We start from the raw sequence: 14,955 nt of genomic DNA on the forward strand, positions 1-14,955 counted from the left end.
GATAGTCTAACCTCTTCAGTATCATGCCATGGAAAAAGATCCTTGGATAAGTTTCACTGCAACGACTGAAAGTCAACCCTAAATCGACGAAACAATTTCGCAACAAGTCAACGAATCGAATGAGCTATAAATCAATAATACCTGTGACCCCTTGTCCCAAAGTTTTTCGAAAATTTCGCGATCACACTCTTAATTTGCCGGTTTGACTTAATAGTAGATTAAAGCTTGCACGTTGAGGAGTTGGGTGAGATGCATGAGATCCATTTTATAAACAAACTTCAATGAAATTCTCCTAAACTTCACTCACTAGTACTTCACGGGCAAAATCTTTTACATGCTTTTGTTTTCCCTAGAGTCAAAAGTGGTAACCTAGGGAAAACAAGAAATTTGGTTTAGGTGTCAAAAGCATGTAAAATCCATTACAAAACTTGGGATAAAAGTTGAAAAGTCTCGTTTTCATGTCTCTATTGACCTCGGCCTCGCCTCGGATCATCAAGTTTCACACGAAAACTATACTTTTCAACTTACACAGGCAATTCAATTTTTACGTCAACTTATAAGTAAAAATAGTAATCTCCCTAATAGGTCTTCAAGTTGCGTAAATAAATGGTATGCACCACCGTGTGCTGTGCAATATAAAATGAAAGCTAAATTTTGAAATTTTGAACGGAGATTTCCGTGTTCTATATACTACGTTGTACGACGGTGACAAAAAAGAACTATAATCCAGGCGACAACTCGAAAACACTTTCGTCGAGTCATTGAGAAATAACTTTGTTTTGCTGGTTTCAAAGTCCACATCAATAAAAATACGCAACGACTGTATTTGCGTATTATAGGAAATGAATGTAGAGTAGAAAGTACACTGACTTGAACGATTGCCTCAGTGTCTGGATCGTTTTTTCGCTTGCACAATTTATTTAAATCGGTCATCACCATCACTATATACCCGCTCTCTATTTAATTATATGGATGACAATCATCGCTTTTCTTCGATATAATATCAAATCGACTCACTAAATTATGTCTCAGAAAATGTCTCAGCCGGATTAACATTCCAGGTAGACAGTCGAAATGCACACACTTATCTAAGCGGAATGAAACAAAAATCTATTGTGAACTTAAATCGTTATCAATTTATCGAATTTATGGAAATGGCAATTTTATCAATTTTACCCACAACAAAAAAACAAATTTTGAATGGTAGGGCACTTCGGCCTGAACGCTAAATCATTACGGTTCTAGATTCCAATTAAGTAAAACTGAAATATTTTAAACGAAACGACACGACACTCGATGATGGATCAGATAATGATGGCATTAGTTTTGATTAGCATTTTTAGTATAGGTAAGTGAAATTGTGTTGTGATTAGAGAAGAGAATTGTGTTTTTCGATCAATGTTCAATCGGTTAAATCGTTCGGATAAAAATTCCACGCAGCAAATGGACAGTTATCCTGCTACGTCTGTACGGATTGTCCATACATTGACGCCGATATGGTGTCTCAACCATGTGATTTTGTGTCGCCACCTGATACTACTACAACTACGACGCTGAGTACGACAACTCCACCACCGGAGACAACAGTTATGCCGCCGGAAACAACAAATTTGCCTCCGGACACAACAACTTTGACGCCGGACACATCACCTTCAACACCAAATACACCGCCGACCGCCACCACCACAAGGTAAAAAACAGAAACTTTCGAAATTCAAATTTTTTTCCGAAAGTTCTGTTGTATTTTTCCATCAGTATCATTCCGCCCACAATATCTAATTCGTCCTCACAAAACGATTTGCTGATAAATGAATCAATCATCGAAGTGACGACCGATAAATCAACGGATCTATCGGACGAAAATAGTGATAGAACACAAATTTCACTCGGTCCACCATATAGGAAGTTGATCCACCAAACGACTGGAAGTCAACACCACTGTTTTCGCATTGGAAGAACCGGTAATTGATCTCCAGTATTTCTCTCGCTGACAATTTGACTAAGAGTGATCGTTCTTATTACAGTTGGCGATAGAACAGAAGTGGTTCGTGGATGTGTGGTTCCGGCCAATACGATACACGAAACATGCGTCCGAGCGAATAATGGTATTACTCCAATAAGTTGTCGCATTTGTCAGAACAACGAATGTAATGCTACGTCGCGGAATACTTCGATATCAGTAGTTCTATTGCTCACGACAATTGTATCCATAAGATTTTTGCGATAAATTTCATTCATCAATTGATTCGATTTTTCATTCATTCAGTGAGATATTAAGTGGCATTAGTAGATGATTCTGGATGCGAACATGGTGTTCGAGCGCCATCTGGTCGCATTTCGAAGAAATCGCCAGTTTTGCACTCTGTAGAAAAAAGCTCTAAAGCTCTCAAGCTTTGAATGGAAATTGGCCGTTCAATTTGACCATTGTGCTTTTGATAAATTTTATGGAAATAAGAAGTAAGACAAACTGCGAAATCATTTTTCATTCCAAATATTTGTGTTGAAGATTAGATTCAAATGTGGTGATTTGGTGTATAATTGATTATAATTTGATTGATCAAAATAGGTAGATTTTTGCACATCAAAATTTTATATCTTGCAATTAATGTAGTATCATGAGTTCAAGTCTTATAAATAAAATAACGAATTTATCTTCGTCTTGGCTAAAAATTACTTGAAACAGAAATTTGTGTCTTAGCGCGATAAGCAATGGGAAAACTTCCGTTAGAAAAGCTAGATTGGAAATACAAGTGATTGACCTATTTCTACTGTGAAATACTTTCAGCTAAACGCCTTTTACTCGAATTTGGAGAGTGTTGTTAGTGCCATGCGACATTTTTTGTTCACTTAGATGTGTCCAGTTGTTGATATGGTGAAATAGAATTTTTTTGTGTGGGAAAATTTTTAAGAATATACGAAAACCACCACAAATTTTCTTGGCTTTAAATCGGTGAGGAAATAGAAAAGTTTAAAAGATGGACGTTTCTTTGGCTAGGAATAAAACTCTTTGAAACATGGGTCAACAAAGATCGTATGTATATATGCTATGAGGTCAGGCTAATTGTATGTTAAAACTAAATGAAGTAGAAGATTTTATATAACTCTGTCGAAAACGTTAAGATTGAAGATGCTTGCCTGCCTGTGGAAAGTTAATTTTCTTCGCGAAATGTCATTGGCACAATAACGTACATACCAGGTACGGTCGATTTTTCAAAATCTGTCGATTTATCTTGAACGCACTCATTATTTTTGTCAAAATAATATGAAAACGGGTGCGTTAGAATCCGTTTTTCAAATCGTTATTTCCTCCAATGTGACATTAGACCATTAGACCAGGGTGATGTTATTTCCTCCAATGTGACATTACACCTGGGTGTTGAAAAATGAAGAGGTTCTAATAACTAATAAGATAATTAGTTATTCACCTTCAAAAGTCTTTCATCTGTCTACGAATCACTTTCCACTCTTCGCTGATATTAAGTTTTCATTTCGGTTTTATTTTACTCCCTAATGATTTTCCTTCATCTTTGAAATTAGTGTACGCGTATAATGTACATTGCACAAGACCTTATCTTCTGTTGTTATTTTGATCTTGTTACTTTACATTACTGGCTGTGTCATCTAGGCACCAATTTTATAGAGAATTTAGTTGAAAATACCCAAAATTTACTAAGTTCCTTAGGGCCCTAAGTAAATTTAGCTCTATATTGATCATTTAGGTTTCTAATCATCGCTTAGTTCTCTAATGATCACTTTACGCTATCGACTGATCACTTAGCTCTCTAGCTATTTAGTATTTACTATTTAGTACAGTGAGCTAAATCAATTCTCGCTAAATTCATAACAACCGCCTATGCAATTTGAAATGATCGCTTAGCTCCGTGTTGGTGGTGTGCGTGATATAATTTTTCAATGAATTCTGGGTCATAATTCCTCTAGGTAGTCTACCTCTATGCTTAGCTCTCTAGTGATCACTTAGCTCCGAGGGGTGACGCACTTCCACACGGAAAATTCGGCAAATTCGACATTTGTTGTGTGCTGCATATATTTGCTGCAGACTGAATAATGTTCCCGTGTGTTGTATTACAATAAACATGTAATATGAATATTTTCAAAATATAGTTCCGGCAACAATATTATTCAGCTCGTAGGAATATTGTGAGGTTCCCAGGTATATATTTGCTGTGTGCTGAATTATATCTTCAAATTAGTTGTGGGATGTATTACTTAACTTTACCTGCATGCCGAATATTGACTAAATGGTACTATCGAACTATACCTGCATGCTGAATATTGACTAAATGAATAAAGTCGTCTGTATTTAGAATGGACTATGCAACAATAAATTTATTGTTTTAATGAAATAAAAGGAAGATCTCAAGAACATACGCATAAAGATGATTATCAAATCTAATTTTATTCCTTCATTTAAAGTTATTTCTATTTTTACCGAATTAATATACAATGATAATGTTACATTTATGCATTTCAATAGAAATTTTGACGAACGAACTTTTAAATCCATTTTCGGTGTTAAAGGCTTTTGAAATGTTAACAGAAATAGTTGGTGGTATTCAGCAATAAATGATGGGATTTGTTTATGTACTGTCCGTTTGACAAGAGGATCGCCACGGTTCAGCAGGGGGTTTTGAACATTTGTTTTTTACACGTTGGCACACGTGCTCTTGTCAGATTCAAGATTCTTTTTACGAAGGTTACGCTGATTATACTTTGTGAAAAAGGCCAATACCTTGCAAATATGTCACATCTTGGACAGAATTTGACACTGCAATATCTGCAACATGAAAAAACTAAATGTTCGAAACCCCCTGAAACCCCGTGCTTCCACCTACGTAATATACACAAACTAGGTGAGCCAATCTTAATTTATTAATTCGCGTAATAGATGCTCACTATTAATGTGAACAGTTTTTTTGTAGAACCATTGAAAAAACCTCTAATTCAGAACCAGGCTCAGAATTAAAATAATAATATCCGATGACATTGCTTAGTGGGGAGAAGTACTACATTTCATAGAAAATAAATTCAATTAAATGTTGTTGTATAACCCATTCTAAATGCGGACGACTTTATTCATTTAGTCAATATTCAGCATGCAGGTATAAATATGCCTGTGTGCTGCATAAAGCAAAGTAACAACGGTTCAAAATAAGACTGCCACTATATGCAAGCAGTATAGCAGCAGTGGTAAAGTCGTTGTCTGAGGTTAAGCATCGATGGTCGCGGTCCGTACTTGGGTGGGTGACCGGAAAAAATGTAAGCAAAAAAATTCTGTTAGCAATTTAATATGATGAATTTAAATATAAATCTACGGCTAATAACAAATAATAATAATAAAATTGAAAAAAAAAAATTTGAAAAAGTTTTTTTGTTTTTTTTGCTAACGCAAATAAAATTGATAAAGTTAATTAAATCAATTTCTTCTATTAAACGATAAATTAGGTTGTTTATTGAATTGAAAAAAATGGCGTCATTTTATATTATAAAACAGGCATACTGCTAAGACCTGCACGCTGACAAATAATATCCAGCACACAACAATATTCATTAGGCGGGCATTGTATGATCCTCAGACCAATATGCAGCACACAACTAATGTTCTATAATCGTGAAGCTGTTCCCGATTTCTTCGTCTGGGGTGCATATATGAGTTTTCCGTGCATTTAATCCATTTCCATTTAATCCACTTTACACCAAAAACTCCTAAAAGTGGATTTTTTCGCTTTTTAACATTGTACTATGAGTTGTAGTACTTGGTTCGATCAAAATCAACCATTTTTAAGACTTTTACAGTATTTGGTAAAATGAACTTTTTTCCTATTTAATCCATTTAATCCAATTTTTATTCCATTTAATCCATTAAATCCATTTAATCCATTAAATCCATTTAATCCATTTAATCCATTTAATCCATTAAATCCATTTAATACCATTTAATCCATTTAATCCATTTAATCTAGAAGTGAGTCACAGCTCGCTTAGCTCTCTAGTGATCACTCAACTCTCTAGTGATCACATAACTCCCTATTTAGTACAGTGAGCTAAATCAATGGTAATAATTTCGAGAAATGTAAACAATCGTAAACATTAGAATAACAGGAGAGACGCTATAACCTAACAATTTTTGTCGCCAAAACTTGCTAGAAACATTCCGCGTGAAAATTTTCATTCGATAAGCTCTTACGTTTTGTTCAAAATGAGTAGATAATTGGTACTTCCCCACTTTGATTGACCGTTTACAACGTTTTTGGTGTATCTATCTTTCGGTTCAACAAATATTAACATCGTTTGGAGATAAGCTAGCATGTAGTTCTAGTCAGATAACATCAATTAGACCAAAATGTGACTTCAATATTTGACTAAAATTGAAATATTTGGCGATTTTACGCGGTCTTAATGTTTGTTCTCGAGCGAAAATGATAATGGATTATGAAGGATTTGTGTGGCATTGTCCAATTTTTTTATTCCTTTTACTGAATCATAAGTTTTTTATATTCTGATTTTATAGATTAGAATTAGTCATGATTTGTTTGTTGCACTTTTTTCGTTATCGAGAGATTACCAACATTACCGATGACTGTTCCCATTATTTCATTTGAGACCTCACATGTCTTCGACTTCCGTTGTCCTCACAAGCACATTATAATTATTGATAATCGAAATTCATCTGTAATTCAACTTTGCAGAATATTAGGTAAAATCATAGAGAGACTTGATCTCTAAAATCACATGCCCCCAACATCATCCAACCATTAGATTATCTCAATTACTGTGATACACTCCACTGTGCCGAATTTCCGAAACTAGACTGAATCAGAGTTCTTTTTAACGCCTTGCTCGGCATGCTATTGATGACGAATTCAATATACGTATGTTAACAAGTGATCAATTTTGTTGATTAAATCAATTTTCATTATCAATATTTTCATATCATCAAACCGCATATATACCACATGAATTCTAAACTACCGCAAATCATTACGAAAATTACCTTCGACCGTTTAACACTCATCGAGCCAAGAAATACTTAGCATCAGTGAATGAAAATTGTATTGAATTTCATCGTAATTGTAATTCGATAAAACTATTTGGTAATCCAGCGATGGATAAGATAATACTTTTGACTCTGCTCAGTTTAATCGGATCAGTGACGATAGGTAAGACCGGTAATTTTTGTACGAATGAATTCGGATAATGTTGTGCAGTGTAATGCAAAAAAAGGAAAATGCTTTCTGTCTGTGTCTGTATCTTAAACCTGAGCTCAAGTCATGCTAAAACCATTATTTTGTGTTGGGCATTTCGTAATATTTTTATGAAGTCAATGAATCAATCACCGTCTGTCAGATTAAGCTCGGCGGATTAAAGTGAAAATATTTTTAAGAAATTAACTGCGCAATTATGAGTAATCCGATGTCAATGCTCAATATTTTCGTTCACATGTTGATGGGACTGGACATTTTGATCGAAAAATCACCGATGACCTCTCATAGAACTAAATGGATGTCGATGTGTGATCTCAGTGAATTCGGCATTCAGACAGGGCAGGAGAGCCGGGACCCTGTGATGCCGACCGAAATTAATTTGCTGACGGCTTCCAAAGTAAACTGGAGCTTTGTAATCTTAATTTTGAGTTTTATACATCCATTGGCGAACAGCTATCATTACCAGGCTACATCATTCGTTAGCTATGTTACATGTCTCTGCAAAATGTTTTTAAAGTTTCCGCAAAGCAACTAACTCTCATTAAAAATTTATTTTCCAATGCCGGAAACATTCATCAAAGCCAAAGATTCTAACTTGATTCAATTTTGTTAAGGTAACGCTCAACTCCAATGTCACGTGTGCAGGAATTGCCCAAATCCGAATGAGTTGGACTCTTATACGTTAGAGCAATGTAGTTTACAAACCACCACTACCACCACAACTACTAGCACTACAACAACACCTCCAGAAGACACAACAACACCTCCAACAGACACAACAACACCTCCAACAGATACAACAGTACCTCCAATAGATACAACACTACCTCCAACAGATACACCACTTCCACCTACAGATACAACATTTCCACCGACAGATACAACACTTCCACCCTCGCCTCCACCTACAGACACAACAGTTGATGGACCCATTATCACAACACAACCTCCACCTGTTACTCCTCCATCGACAACACCACAAATTCCAGTGAGTCCACCTGAATTCTCGGGACGAAAATTTGTACAGCGTGTACGCCAATCGCTTGAAGGGTTCCAATGTTTCGTTGTCCATCAAACAGGTAAAGTAAATGCTGGGAAAAAATTAGTTTTTTTAAGACTAATTTAAGAGAGATACCCGTTATTCTAACAATTTAACCGTATTGATTGTTTCGCTGGTTTCTGTACATCTAAAAAAAGGTTTTAAAAAAATCCGTTCACGCATCCGTTCGATACGACGACACTATAAATCGAAGATTTCATGTGCGGCTAATTCTAATAAACGTTTGAAGTCATCTGCTTTCGATAACGACGAAAGCGATGATAGACGAACTGTGGATACGTTTCTCTTAATGTAAAATGTATGAGTACTGAGTACTCATGAAGTAATAGATCTTGCATATAACACTATGTCACTCTTAAACAAAAGAAGTAACAGATTATATGATAATTTACGCCATTGTCAGACTGTCTGTGTAGCCGGGCGACAGATTTTCTTCGAAACTGTGTGGAAATGTACTAGTTGCTAGTTTTAGCACAAAAATGTTAAAATTTTCCTCGTTTAAAATTTCTCTTTTTTCACAACACGTTTCATTATTTCTTGTTCGATGAAATCTAGGTATCTAGGGATTTTCCTACCAAGTAAGGTACCATTACTAGATTTTATTAAAAATAATCAAACGAACTGACATTCGGGATGATTGATTTTGAGATTCAATTATTCGCAGAGTTTTTTGAATTTTTTTTTTCTTTCGTTCAACTTTTAGTCGGAGACTCGGTGCAGGTAAACCGTGGATGTGTACCGATTCAAGAAACGTCCGATCAAACTTGCAGCGATGCAAATGAGGGAGAAGATCCAGAATTTTGTCGATTGTGTGCATATGATGGATGCAACGGTGGTACGAAGTATGCAGTTTCGTTAGTAATTTTATTAAGTTCACTTTTCGTTACTTTTACAATTCGTTAAAATTGGTGGACTTTTTTGTGAAAATAAATTTTTTGATTTTAATTTTATTTGGCTTGTTTAATTCAGGTTCTCTTTTGAGAGTGTAGCTCCTTTTCCGACTCGTCCTTTTTTACAAGAATCTAAGAACATAACCTTTGTTCATGAAAAAATTGTTGCTCTTACAACACATAATTTTTTGATTTTTGATGTAAGCCATAAATATCCAATATCCATCCTTTTTGATGCCGAATTGTTCTAAATTTTCTAAATTGTGGTCTTGTCTCGTTTAATAGAGTGCAATCAGTGCAATTCATCTTTTACTTGAGCGACTAATACACCTTCTCTCACCGATTAAACTCCTAAAGTTGTTATCATTTGCGAATTACGATACACAACGATAACAAACACAAGCTAGATTACAATCAGTTAATTCGAAATCGGCCGACATAAGAGACAGTAATTCAATCTATTTTTAAAATTGAAGAACATTTTGCGCTTTTAATTTTATCGAAAAGTCAATAAATCAATGGAGCATCTTTAGGAATTAACTAAAATGCACTAAAAATTCTCTAATTCCCTTGACTGTAAGTCAGGGTCTTATGCCAGAAAATACCCTTCAATGTTTGTCCAAAAAGTTGTATGAAATGTTACGAAAAACGTAATTGTTTGTCCCAATATTTTGCTTGTAAACACGACAACTTGAGTAATTCTCAACGAATTTCTATGTCCTCTGATCGTTCTACGTTCGAATCACTTACTTCTGATGAACGTCAACAACAAAAATGATATAACATAATAATAGACAGTCTTGAAACGATTTTATTGAAAAAAGTTTGTTGCTGAGAAATTTTAACTGCACTGATAAAAAATTTACGTCCAGTATGTATGAAATGGCTGGCAGACACCTTCATTTCTGCCTTACTTCGGATATGTATATTCCAACGTCTGACATGTATATCCAACGTCTGACATGTATATCGTACATGTCCGACGTATAGTCATACGTACTGCTCGTGACTATTCTTGTCACTCGTATGTTTGTACGTCAAACATGTACGATATACTTGCCAGACGTTGGAATATACATATCCGAAGTAAGGCAGAAATGAAGCTGTCTGCCAGCCATTTCATACATACTGGATGTATGTTGACGAATTTTTTTTATCAGTGTGGAAATGGTACAATTGTTCCGAAGATGCAATCCGTTTCTGTTCGAACAATAATCTAACGTTACCACAGCGGCCAATTTGAAGAGAAACGGTTTCTCGAGCATGAATTCGACGGTGAGTGTGCGAGAACATATCGCTAGTCTAATATCGTCATTTATAGTCGTACTTATCGCCGATTTATGACCATATTATAATTGACAAGGCAAATATTAACTTTTTGGTCTTAAAAAAAAGAAATTTTTCCGAAATACACCCAAAAAAATTGAACACACATCGATTCAGGGATCTATTGGAAGCTCAGAACAGCATTCATTAGGTCGGGTTACTTCCCCATAGAAAATTTTTCTTTTCACGAAATTTCACACACTCTCTGACACCGTTTCCTTACAAAAGTTCAGTGAGAGAACATTAGGGAGAAGTAGAGTAGATGATTTTTATTTATTGTAATATTTATTTGTTGATGAAAAGATCGTTTTTTTACTGACTGCGCCTTTGTGAGCAGTCTTTTTTTTCGCTTGTTTAAATAAATAAATGACAATTCTAGTCGGGAATATTTTTCAGTGAGAGGACATATTTTGATCGAAATTAAAGTTAATAGTCAAACACCTCTCTAACGATACCACACTCAATGTATTTCATGTTAGAAAAATCAGTTTCATAACTTACAAATTGTCGCGAAGTCGACCAACCGAAAATAAAGCAAAATAAAATATGAAACGCATTATTCAGATTGTCGGAATAGCTCAATCAAAAGACAAATTTTTTAGTTTTTGCCAATATATTTCGTCCTCAATTCGAGAACATCATCAGGGCTGTACAAAAACATTTCATTGATAACAACACAAATCATAGCTGTATAAAGAGACACAGCGTACCTATGTTATAACTACATTCATACAAAATAGCAAAAACTGCCCATAACAAAAGTTCTGTGTATGTTCCGTCTGTATAAATTATAAAAACAAATTATAAGAAAATGCTACTGGCACTACATTAGCAAAATCAACTTACAGAAACAAACACTTCGTCAAAAACATTAACAAAACCAGAAAAAAACACTTTCTACAACAACCGGCAAAATGACATCAGTAATTTGAAAGCATAAAGAACCACTTCCTAGAAAAGCTTTGCCATCCGTTTCACAAAAGTACGATTAACAAAACTTTAATGGCATTCTCATTCGGCGCGACAATTCAAATGATGTTATTGTATGCAGTCGATAGAAAACCTGATTCTTTCTGCTTGTTGATGCAATTTGCGTTCTTCCTTATGTGGATCATTTCCAAAACACAACGTTTCTTCTTGTTGTATTCAAATTCGAGGATTTCTACATCATCCCACTTCGGTTCATGATTTAATGTAACAGCATGTTCGGTGATGGCACTATGATCAATGTTCTTGATCTTGGCGTTGTATTTATGCTGGTACATTCTTCTTTTCAATTTCTGTTTCGTTTGTCCAATGTAAATGGCATCACAAGAGCATGTGACTTTGTAAACAACATTAGATTGTTCCAACTTGACTGTCTTATCTTTCAGCCTACTGAAACAATATTTTTTAACATTGTTGTCACCTCTACCAACTGTGGTAAAATGTTCTTTGCAAATTGATTTTAGACTTTCAAACAAGCCTCTGGAATACGGAATTGCTACAGTTGGCTTATTATGTTGTAGTCCATGAGCTGGTAGTTGATCGTGGATTGTGTCTCTTTATACAGCTATGATTTGTGTTGTTATCAATGAAATGTTTTTGTTACAGCCCTGATGATGTTCTCGAATTGAGGACGAAATATATTGGCAAAAACTAAAAAAATTGTCTTTTGATTGAGCTATTCCGACAATCTGAATATTCATTGATCAGCTCATAAACATTTTGAAATGAAACGTATTATTATGTTTTCGAGTGCCACTGACTTTTAACGCTCATAAAAGTTCACAAGGATGTCAAAGTATAGCCACTTTCAATTACCTTTCGATTGATGCTAAACATGGTAAAATTCATGAACAATGGTCTAACAAATGGGAATGGTATTCATATTTTCGAAATATTTTTTGACTTTGGACCAGTGTTCGCGCTGCCCTATCTGTTACTTACACATACATACGAAAATCGGTTAATTTTTCCCTGAGATTTCACTCACGCCGTTTTTTTTGTCAAAAGTATACAGTTAGTTCAAAGGCGCGTATTTCATTCACTGACGTTAACTTTAGTCGCTCAGTTAATACTGTCAAAGTTAACTGTGAGGTTAGATTCTGCACGGCCGATTTTGTCCGTGAAGAATTAACTTGTCAGTGAAACTTGACATTTTTGATGTAAAAATGTTTTCGATTTTCGTGTTGATGAAAAACAATTACTTTTGAGTGATGACATTGTGTTCAAATAGTGAAAGTCAATTAATTACATTTTGTTTTTAGTGCAACAACAGTTGTCAAAATTACGGGCTCCAATGCAACATGATCAATGTGAAATTCCGCATTAGAACGTTTCTCCTGCAAACAAAAACACATACAAAACATGCATACGTAAGAAAACATGCGCGCCATTTTTTAAATTCACATTATCACAATGAGTGATGTGGCACTGATTCGTACAGATGGCGCACATCGTTGGAAAATTGGAAATGCTGGAAATGTCATTCCAATTCATCGGGCAATCCTATCCGCTGTCTTTCTTTCACGTGTTGTTTTCGCAGAATACGGCTGTTTGGTGAGCAGAAATTCTTAATTTTTGTAGTTATTTTCTTGCCCAAAATTTCGAATCAATCGTTAATGTGTGCATCAACGGCATTACTGTCGTGGGACATAAAATTTTCCGACGAATTTCCGAAATTTCGGCAAATATTTTCCAATAACAAATTCTAACCTCATTTTCCCAACAATAAATGGCGTGGAATACGTCTCCAGTAGGCTTGACTGAAAATATTTTCGTTGCAGGAAACCACTGCTATCAAAATGAAGTTCAACAAATTCGTTACTTCCGATCGGAGCAAGAATCGCAAGAGACATTTCAGTGCTCCATCACATATCCGACGGAAATTGATGACTGCACCATTGTCGAAGGAGTTGAAATCCAAGTACAATGTTCGCAACATGCCAATTCGTAAAGATGATGAAGTGCAAGTGAGTTTCATTGGTGTTTTTTAACGAGTTCCCCGAACGGTGTTAACTAAATTGACTTTGTGTAGGTTGTCCGTGGTCATTACAAGAGCAACACAGTTGGCAAAGTGATGCAAGTCTACAGAAAGAAATTCGTAGTTTACATCGAGCGCATCCAACGTGAGAAGACGAACGGAACAAATGCCCCAGTCGGCATCCATCCTTCAAAGGTAAATTAATTTGTGGCCCGATGGCGGTGACGGACTGTGATAACCGGTCAATTTTATTGTTTGCAGTGCGTTATCGTAAAATTGAAGATGGACAAGGATCGTAAATCAATTCTTGAACGTAGAGCTAAGGGACGTTTGGTCGCTCTTGGCAAGGACAAGGGAAAATATACTGAGGAAACAACAACCGCTGCACCAATGGAAACAGCTTAAGGTTTTATGTATTTTCTACGGTTAAAATTACATTAACGGAGGAAATCAAAACTTTTGCGTTTCATTTCAATGGGCGGAGTAACGATTCGATTGTGTCCATAGTGCTCATGTGTGTTGCGCTTTTGAATTAGCTTCGAAAGGCTCAATCGGGAAACGGTTTCCATAAAGTTGGTCTGATAAACATATTGAACTGCCGAAGTGATGGGTGTTTCAGACTTGTGTTGGTTATCAAGACGACAAAATCAGTAAGCCCTCGTGTACCCTCATTTATCACCAATTCGTCGATTTGGTCATGTTCGAACTCAAAATTTCTTCGTTGCACAATTCCAGGGTCAATCAAAATCGTTCAGATGAGTACGACATTGAGCTGGACGCAATAAGTCGCATTTAAAACAAAAATTGAAAGAAATAGGGAGTGACAACTCAAAGTTGTTGAAAATCGGGTCATTAGGTGACTGACTTCTTATATGTGGAAATAAGAACCACTACTCGATTGTAGTGTTAAACAACCAAGACTGTATTGTCAGCTCATGTAGCCTTGAGAAACACCGAGATACTAGATACAAAGGCAAAGTTTGAGGGTCTTGCCTGAAGATGTAGATAGGTTTGGAACGTCAACAAAGCACCAGATTTGCAGTTAGGATTTTTTTTAAATAGTTTCCTCGCAACTAAGCCTTTAATGGGACATTCTTCGATTCGTTTTAACATCATTGACCGAAATTGAGCTCTTGCCACGTCCTTCAAGCAACTGAGTTCCTGAGTGTACCTTCCTTACTGTCTATTTTGAAGAGTCATTCTTCAGTAATTGATCATTCGCAGAAAAGAAGTGGAGCTCTGTACCAGTTGTGCCTCAACACAAACAGGAGGACCAGTCAGAAGGTTAACAAGTGTATTCAAAGAATTAAGAAAAACGAGTCATCAGAACAGTCGTTTCTGCGACTGATCCCCGTACAAATCCTTATATCTGTTGCGTACGTGACCAAATAGGGACTTATGGGGTTTGAATGCATATGCGATGATATCGGAGCACTTAAACATTTCAACTTCTATTTCATCGCAGCCAGATTGTTTTGTCTGCTCGAGAAT

General features: G+C 35.7%; 3 protein-coding genes and 1 long non-coding RNA gene across 4 annotated transcripts in view; 3 read left to right on the plus strand and 1 right to left on the minus strand.

The window, feature by feature from the left end:
• The window catches only part of LOC119066483, a 274,825-nt gene that overhangs the window by 223,677 nt on the left and 36,193 nt on the right, over window positions 1–14,955 (minus strand). The gene's annotated exons all lie outside the window — the stretch shown is intronic.
• Window positions 1,196–2,241, plus strand: LOC119066477 (salivary glue protein Sgs-3-like). The gene is made up of 4 exons (XM_037168982.1): window positions 1,196–1,348; window positions 1,441–1,690; window positions 1,756–1,961; window positions 2,025–2,241. Exons 1-4 carry the CDS (start codon window positions 1,297–1,299, stop codon window positions 2,225–2,227), a joined length of 711 nt encoding a protein of 236 aa, XP_037024877.1. The 5' UTR covers window positions 1,196–1,296; the 3' UTR covers window positions 2,228–2,241.
• Window positions 6,978–9,233, plus strand: LOC119066475 (salivary glue protein Sgs-3-like). The gene is made up of 3 exons (XM_037168981.1): window positions 6,978–7,178; window positions 7,838–8,302; window positions 8,987–9,233. Exons 1-3 carry the CDS (start codon window positions 7,124–7,126, stop codon window positions 9,184–9,186), a joined length of 720 nt encoding a protein of 239 aa, XP_037024876.1. The 5' UTR covers window positions 6,978–7,123; the 3' UTR covers window positions 9,187–9,233.
• On the plus strand, window positions 12,910–13,920 carry LOC119066478 (60S ribosomal protein L26). Its single transcript, XM_037168983.1, has 4 exons — window positions 12,910–13,040; window positions 13,268–13,453; window positions 13,519–13,659; window positions 13,726–13,920. The coding sequence occupies exons 2-4, from the start codon at window positions 13,286–13,288 to the stop codon at window positions 13,867–13,869; spliced, it is 453 nt and encodes a 150-aa protein (XP_037024878.1). The 5' UTR covers window positions 12,910–13,040; window positions 13,268–13,285; the 3' UTR covers window positions 13,870–13,920.

This window comes from Bradysia coprophila, chromosome IV, assembly GCF_014529535.1.
Source record: "Bradysia coprophila strain Holo2 chromosome IV, BU_Bcop_v1, whole genome shotgun sequence".
Classification (NCBI taxonomy): domain Eukaryota; kingdom Metazoa; phylum Arthropoda; class Insecta; order Diptera; family Sciaridae; genus Bradysia; species Bradysia coprophila.

Bases quoted from the DNA above. Each gene is read 5' to 3' on its own strand.
- LOC119066477 (XM_037168982.1), top strand. From the start codon at position 1,297: ATGATGGATCAGATAATGATGGCATTAGTTTTGATTAGCATTTTTAGT. The intron at 1,349-1,440 runs GTAAGTGAAATT...AATTCCACGCAG, and splicing joins GATTAGCATTTTTAGTATAG to CAAATGGACAGTTATCCTGC. The intron at 1,962-2,024 runs GTAATTGATCTC...TTCTTATTACAG, and splicing joins TTTTCGCATTGGAAGAACCG to TTGGCGATAGAACAGAAGTG.
- LOC119066475 (XM_037168981.1), top strand. From the start codon at position 7,124: ATGGATAAGATAATACTTTTGACTCTGCTCAGTTTAATCGGATCAGTG. The intron at 7,179-7,837 runs GTAAGACCGGTA...AATTTTGTTAAG, and splicing joins AATCGGATCAGTGACGATAG to GTAACGCTCAACTCCAATGT. The intron at 8,303-8,986 runs GTAAAGTAAATG...TTCAACTTTTAG, and splicing joins TTTCGTTGTCCATCAAACAG to TCGGAGACTCGGTGCAGGTA.
- LOC119066478 (XM_037168983.1), top strand. From the start codon at position 13,286: ATGAAGTTCAACAAATTCGTTACTTCCGATCGGAGCAAGAATCGCAAG. The intron at 13,454-13,518 runs GTGAGTTTCATT...GACTTTGTGTAG, and splicing joins GTAAAGATGATGAAGTGCAA to GTTGTCCGTGGTCATTACAA. The intron at 13,660-13,725 runs GTAAATTAATTT...TATTGTTTGCAG, and splicing joins TCGGCATCCATCCTTCAAAG to TGCGTTATCGTAAAATTGAA.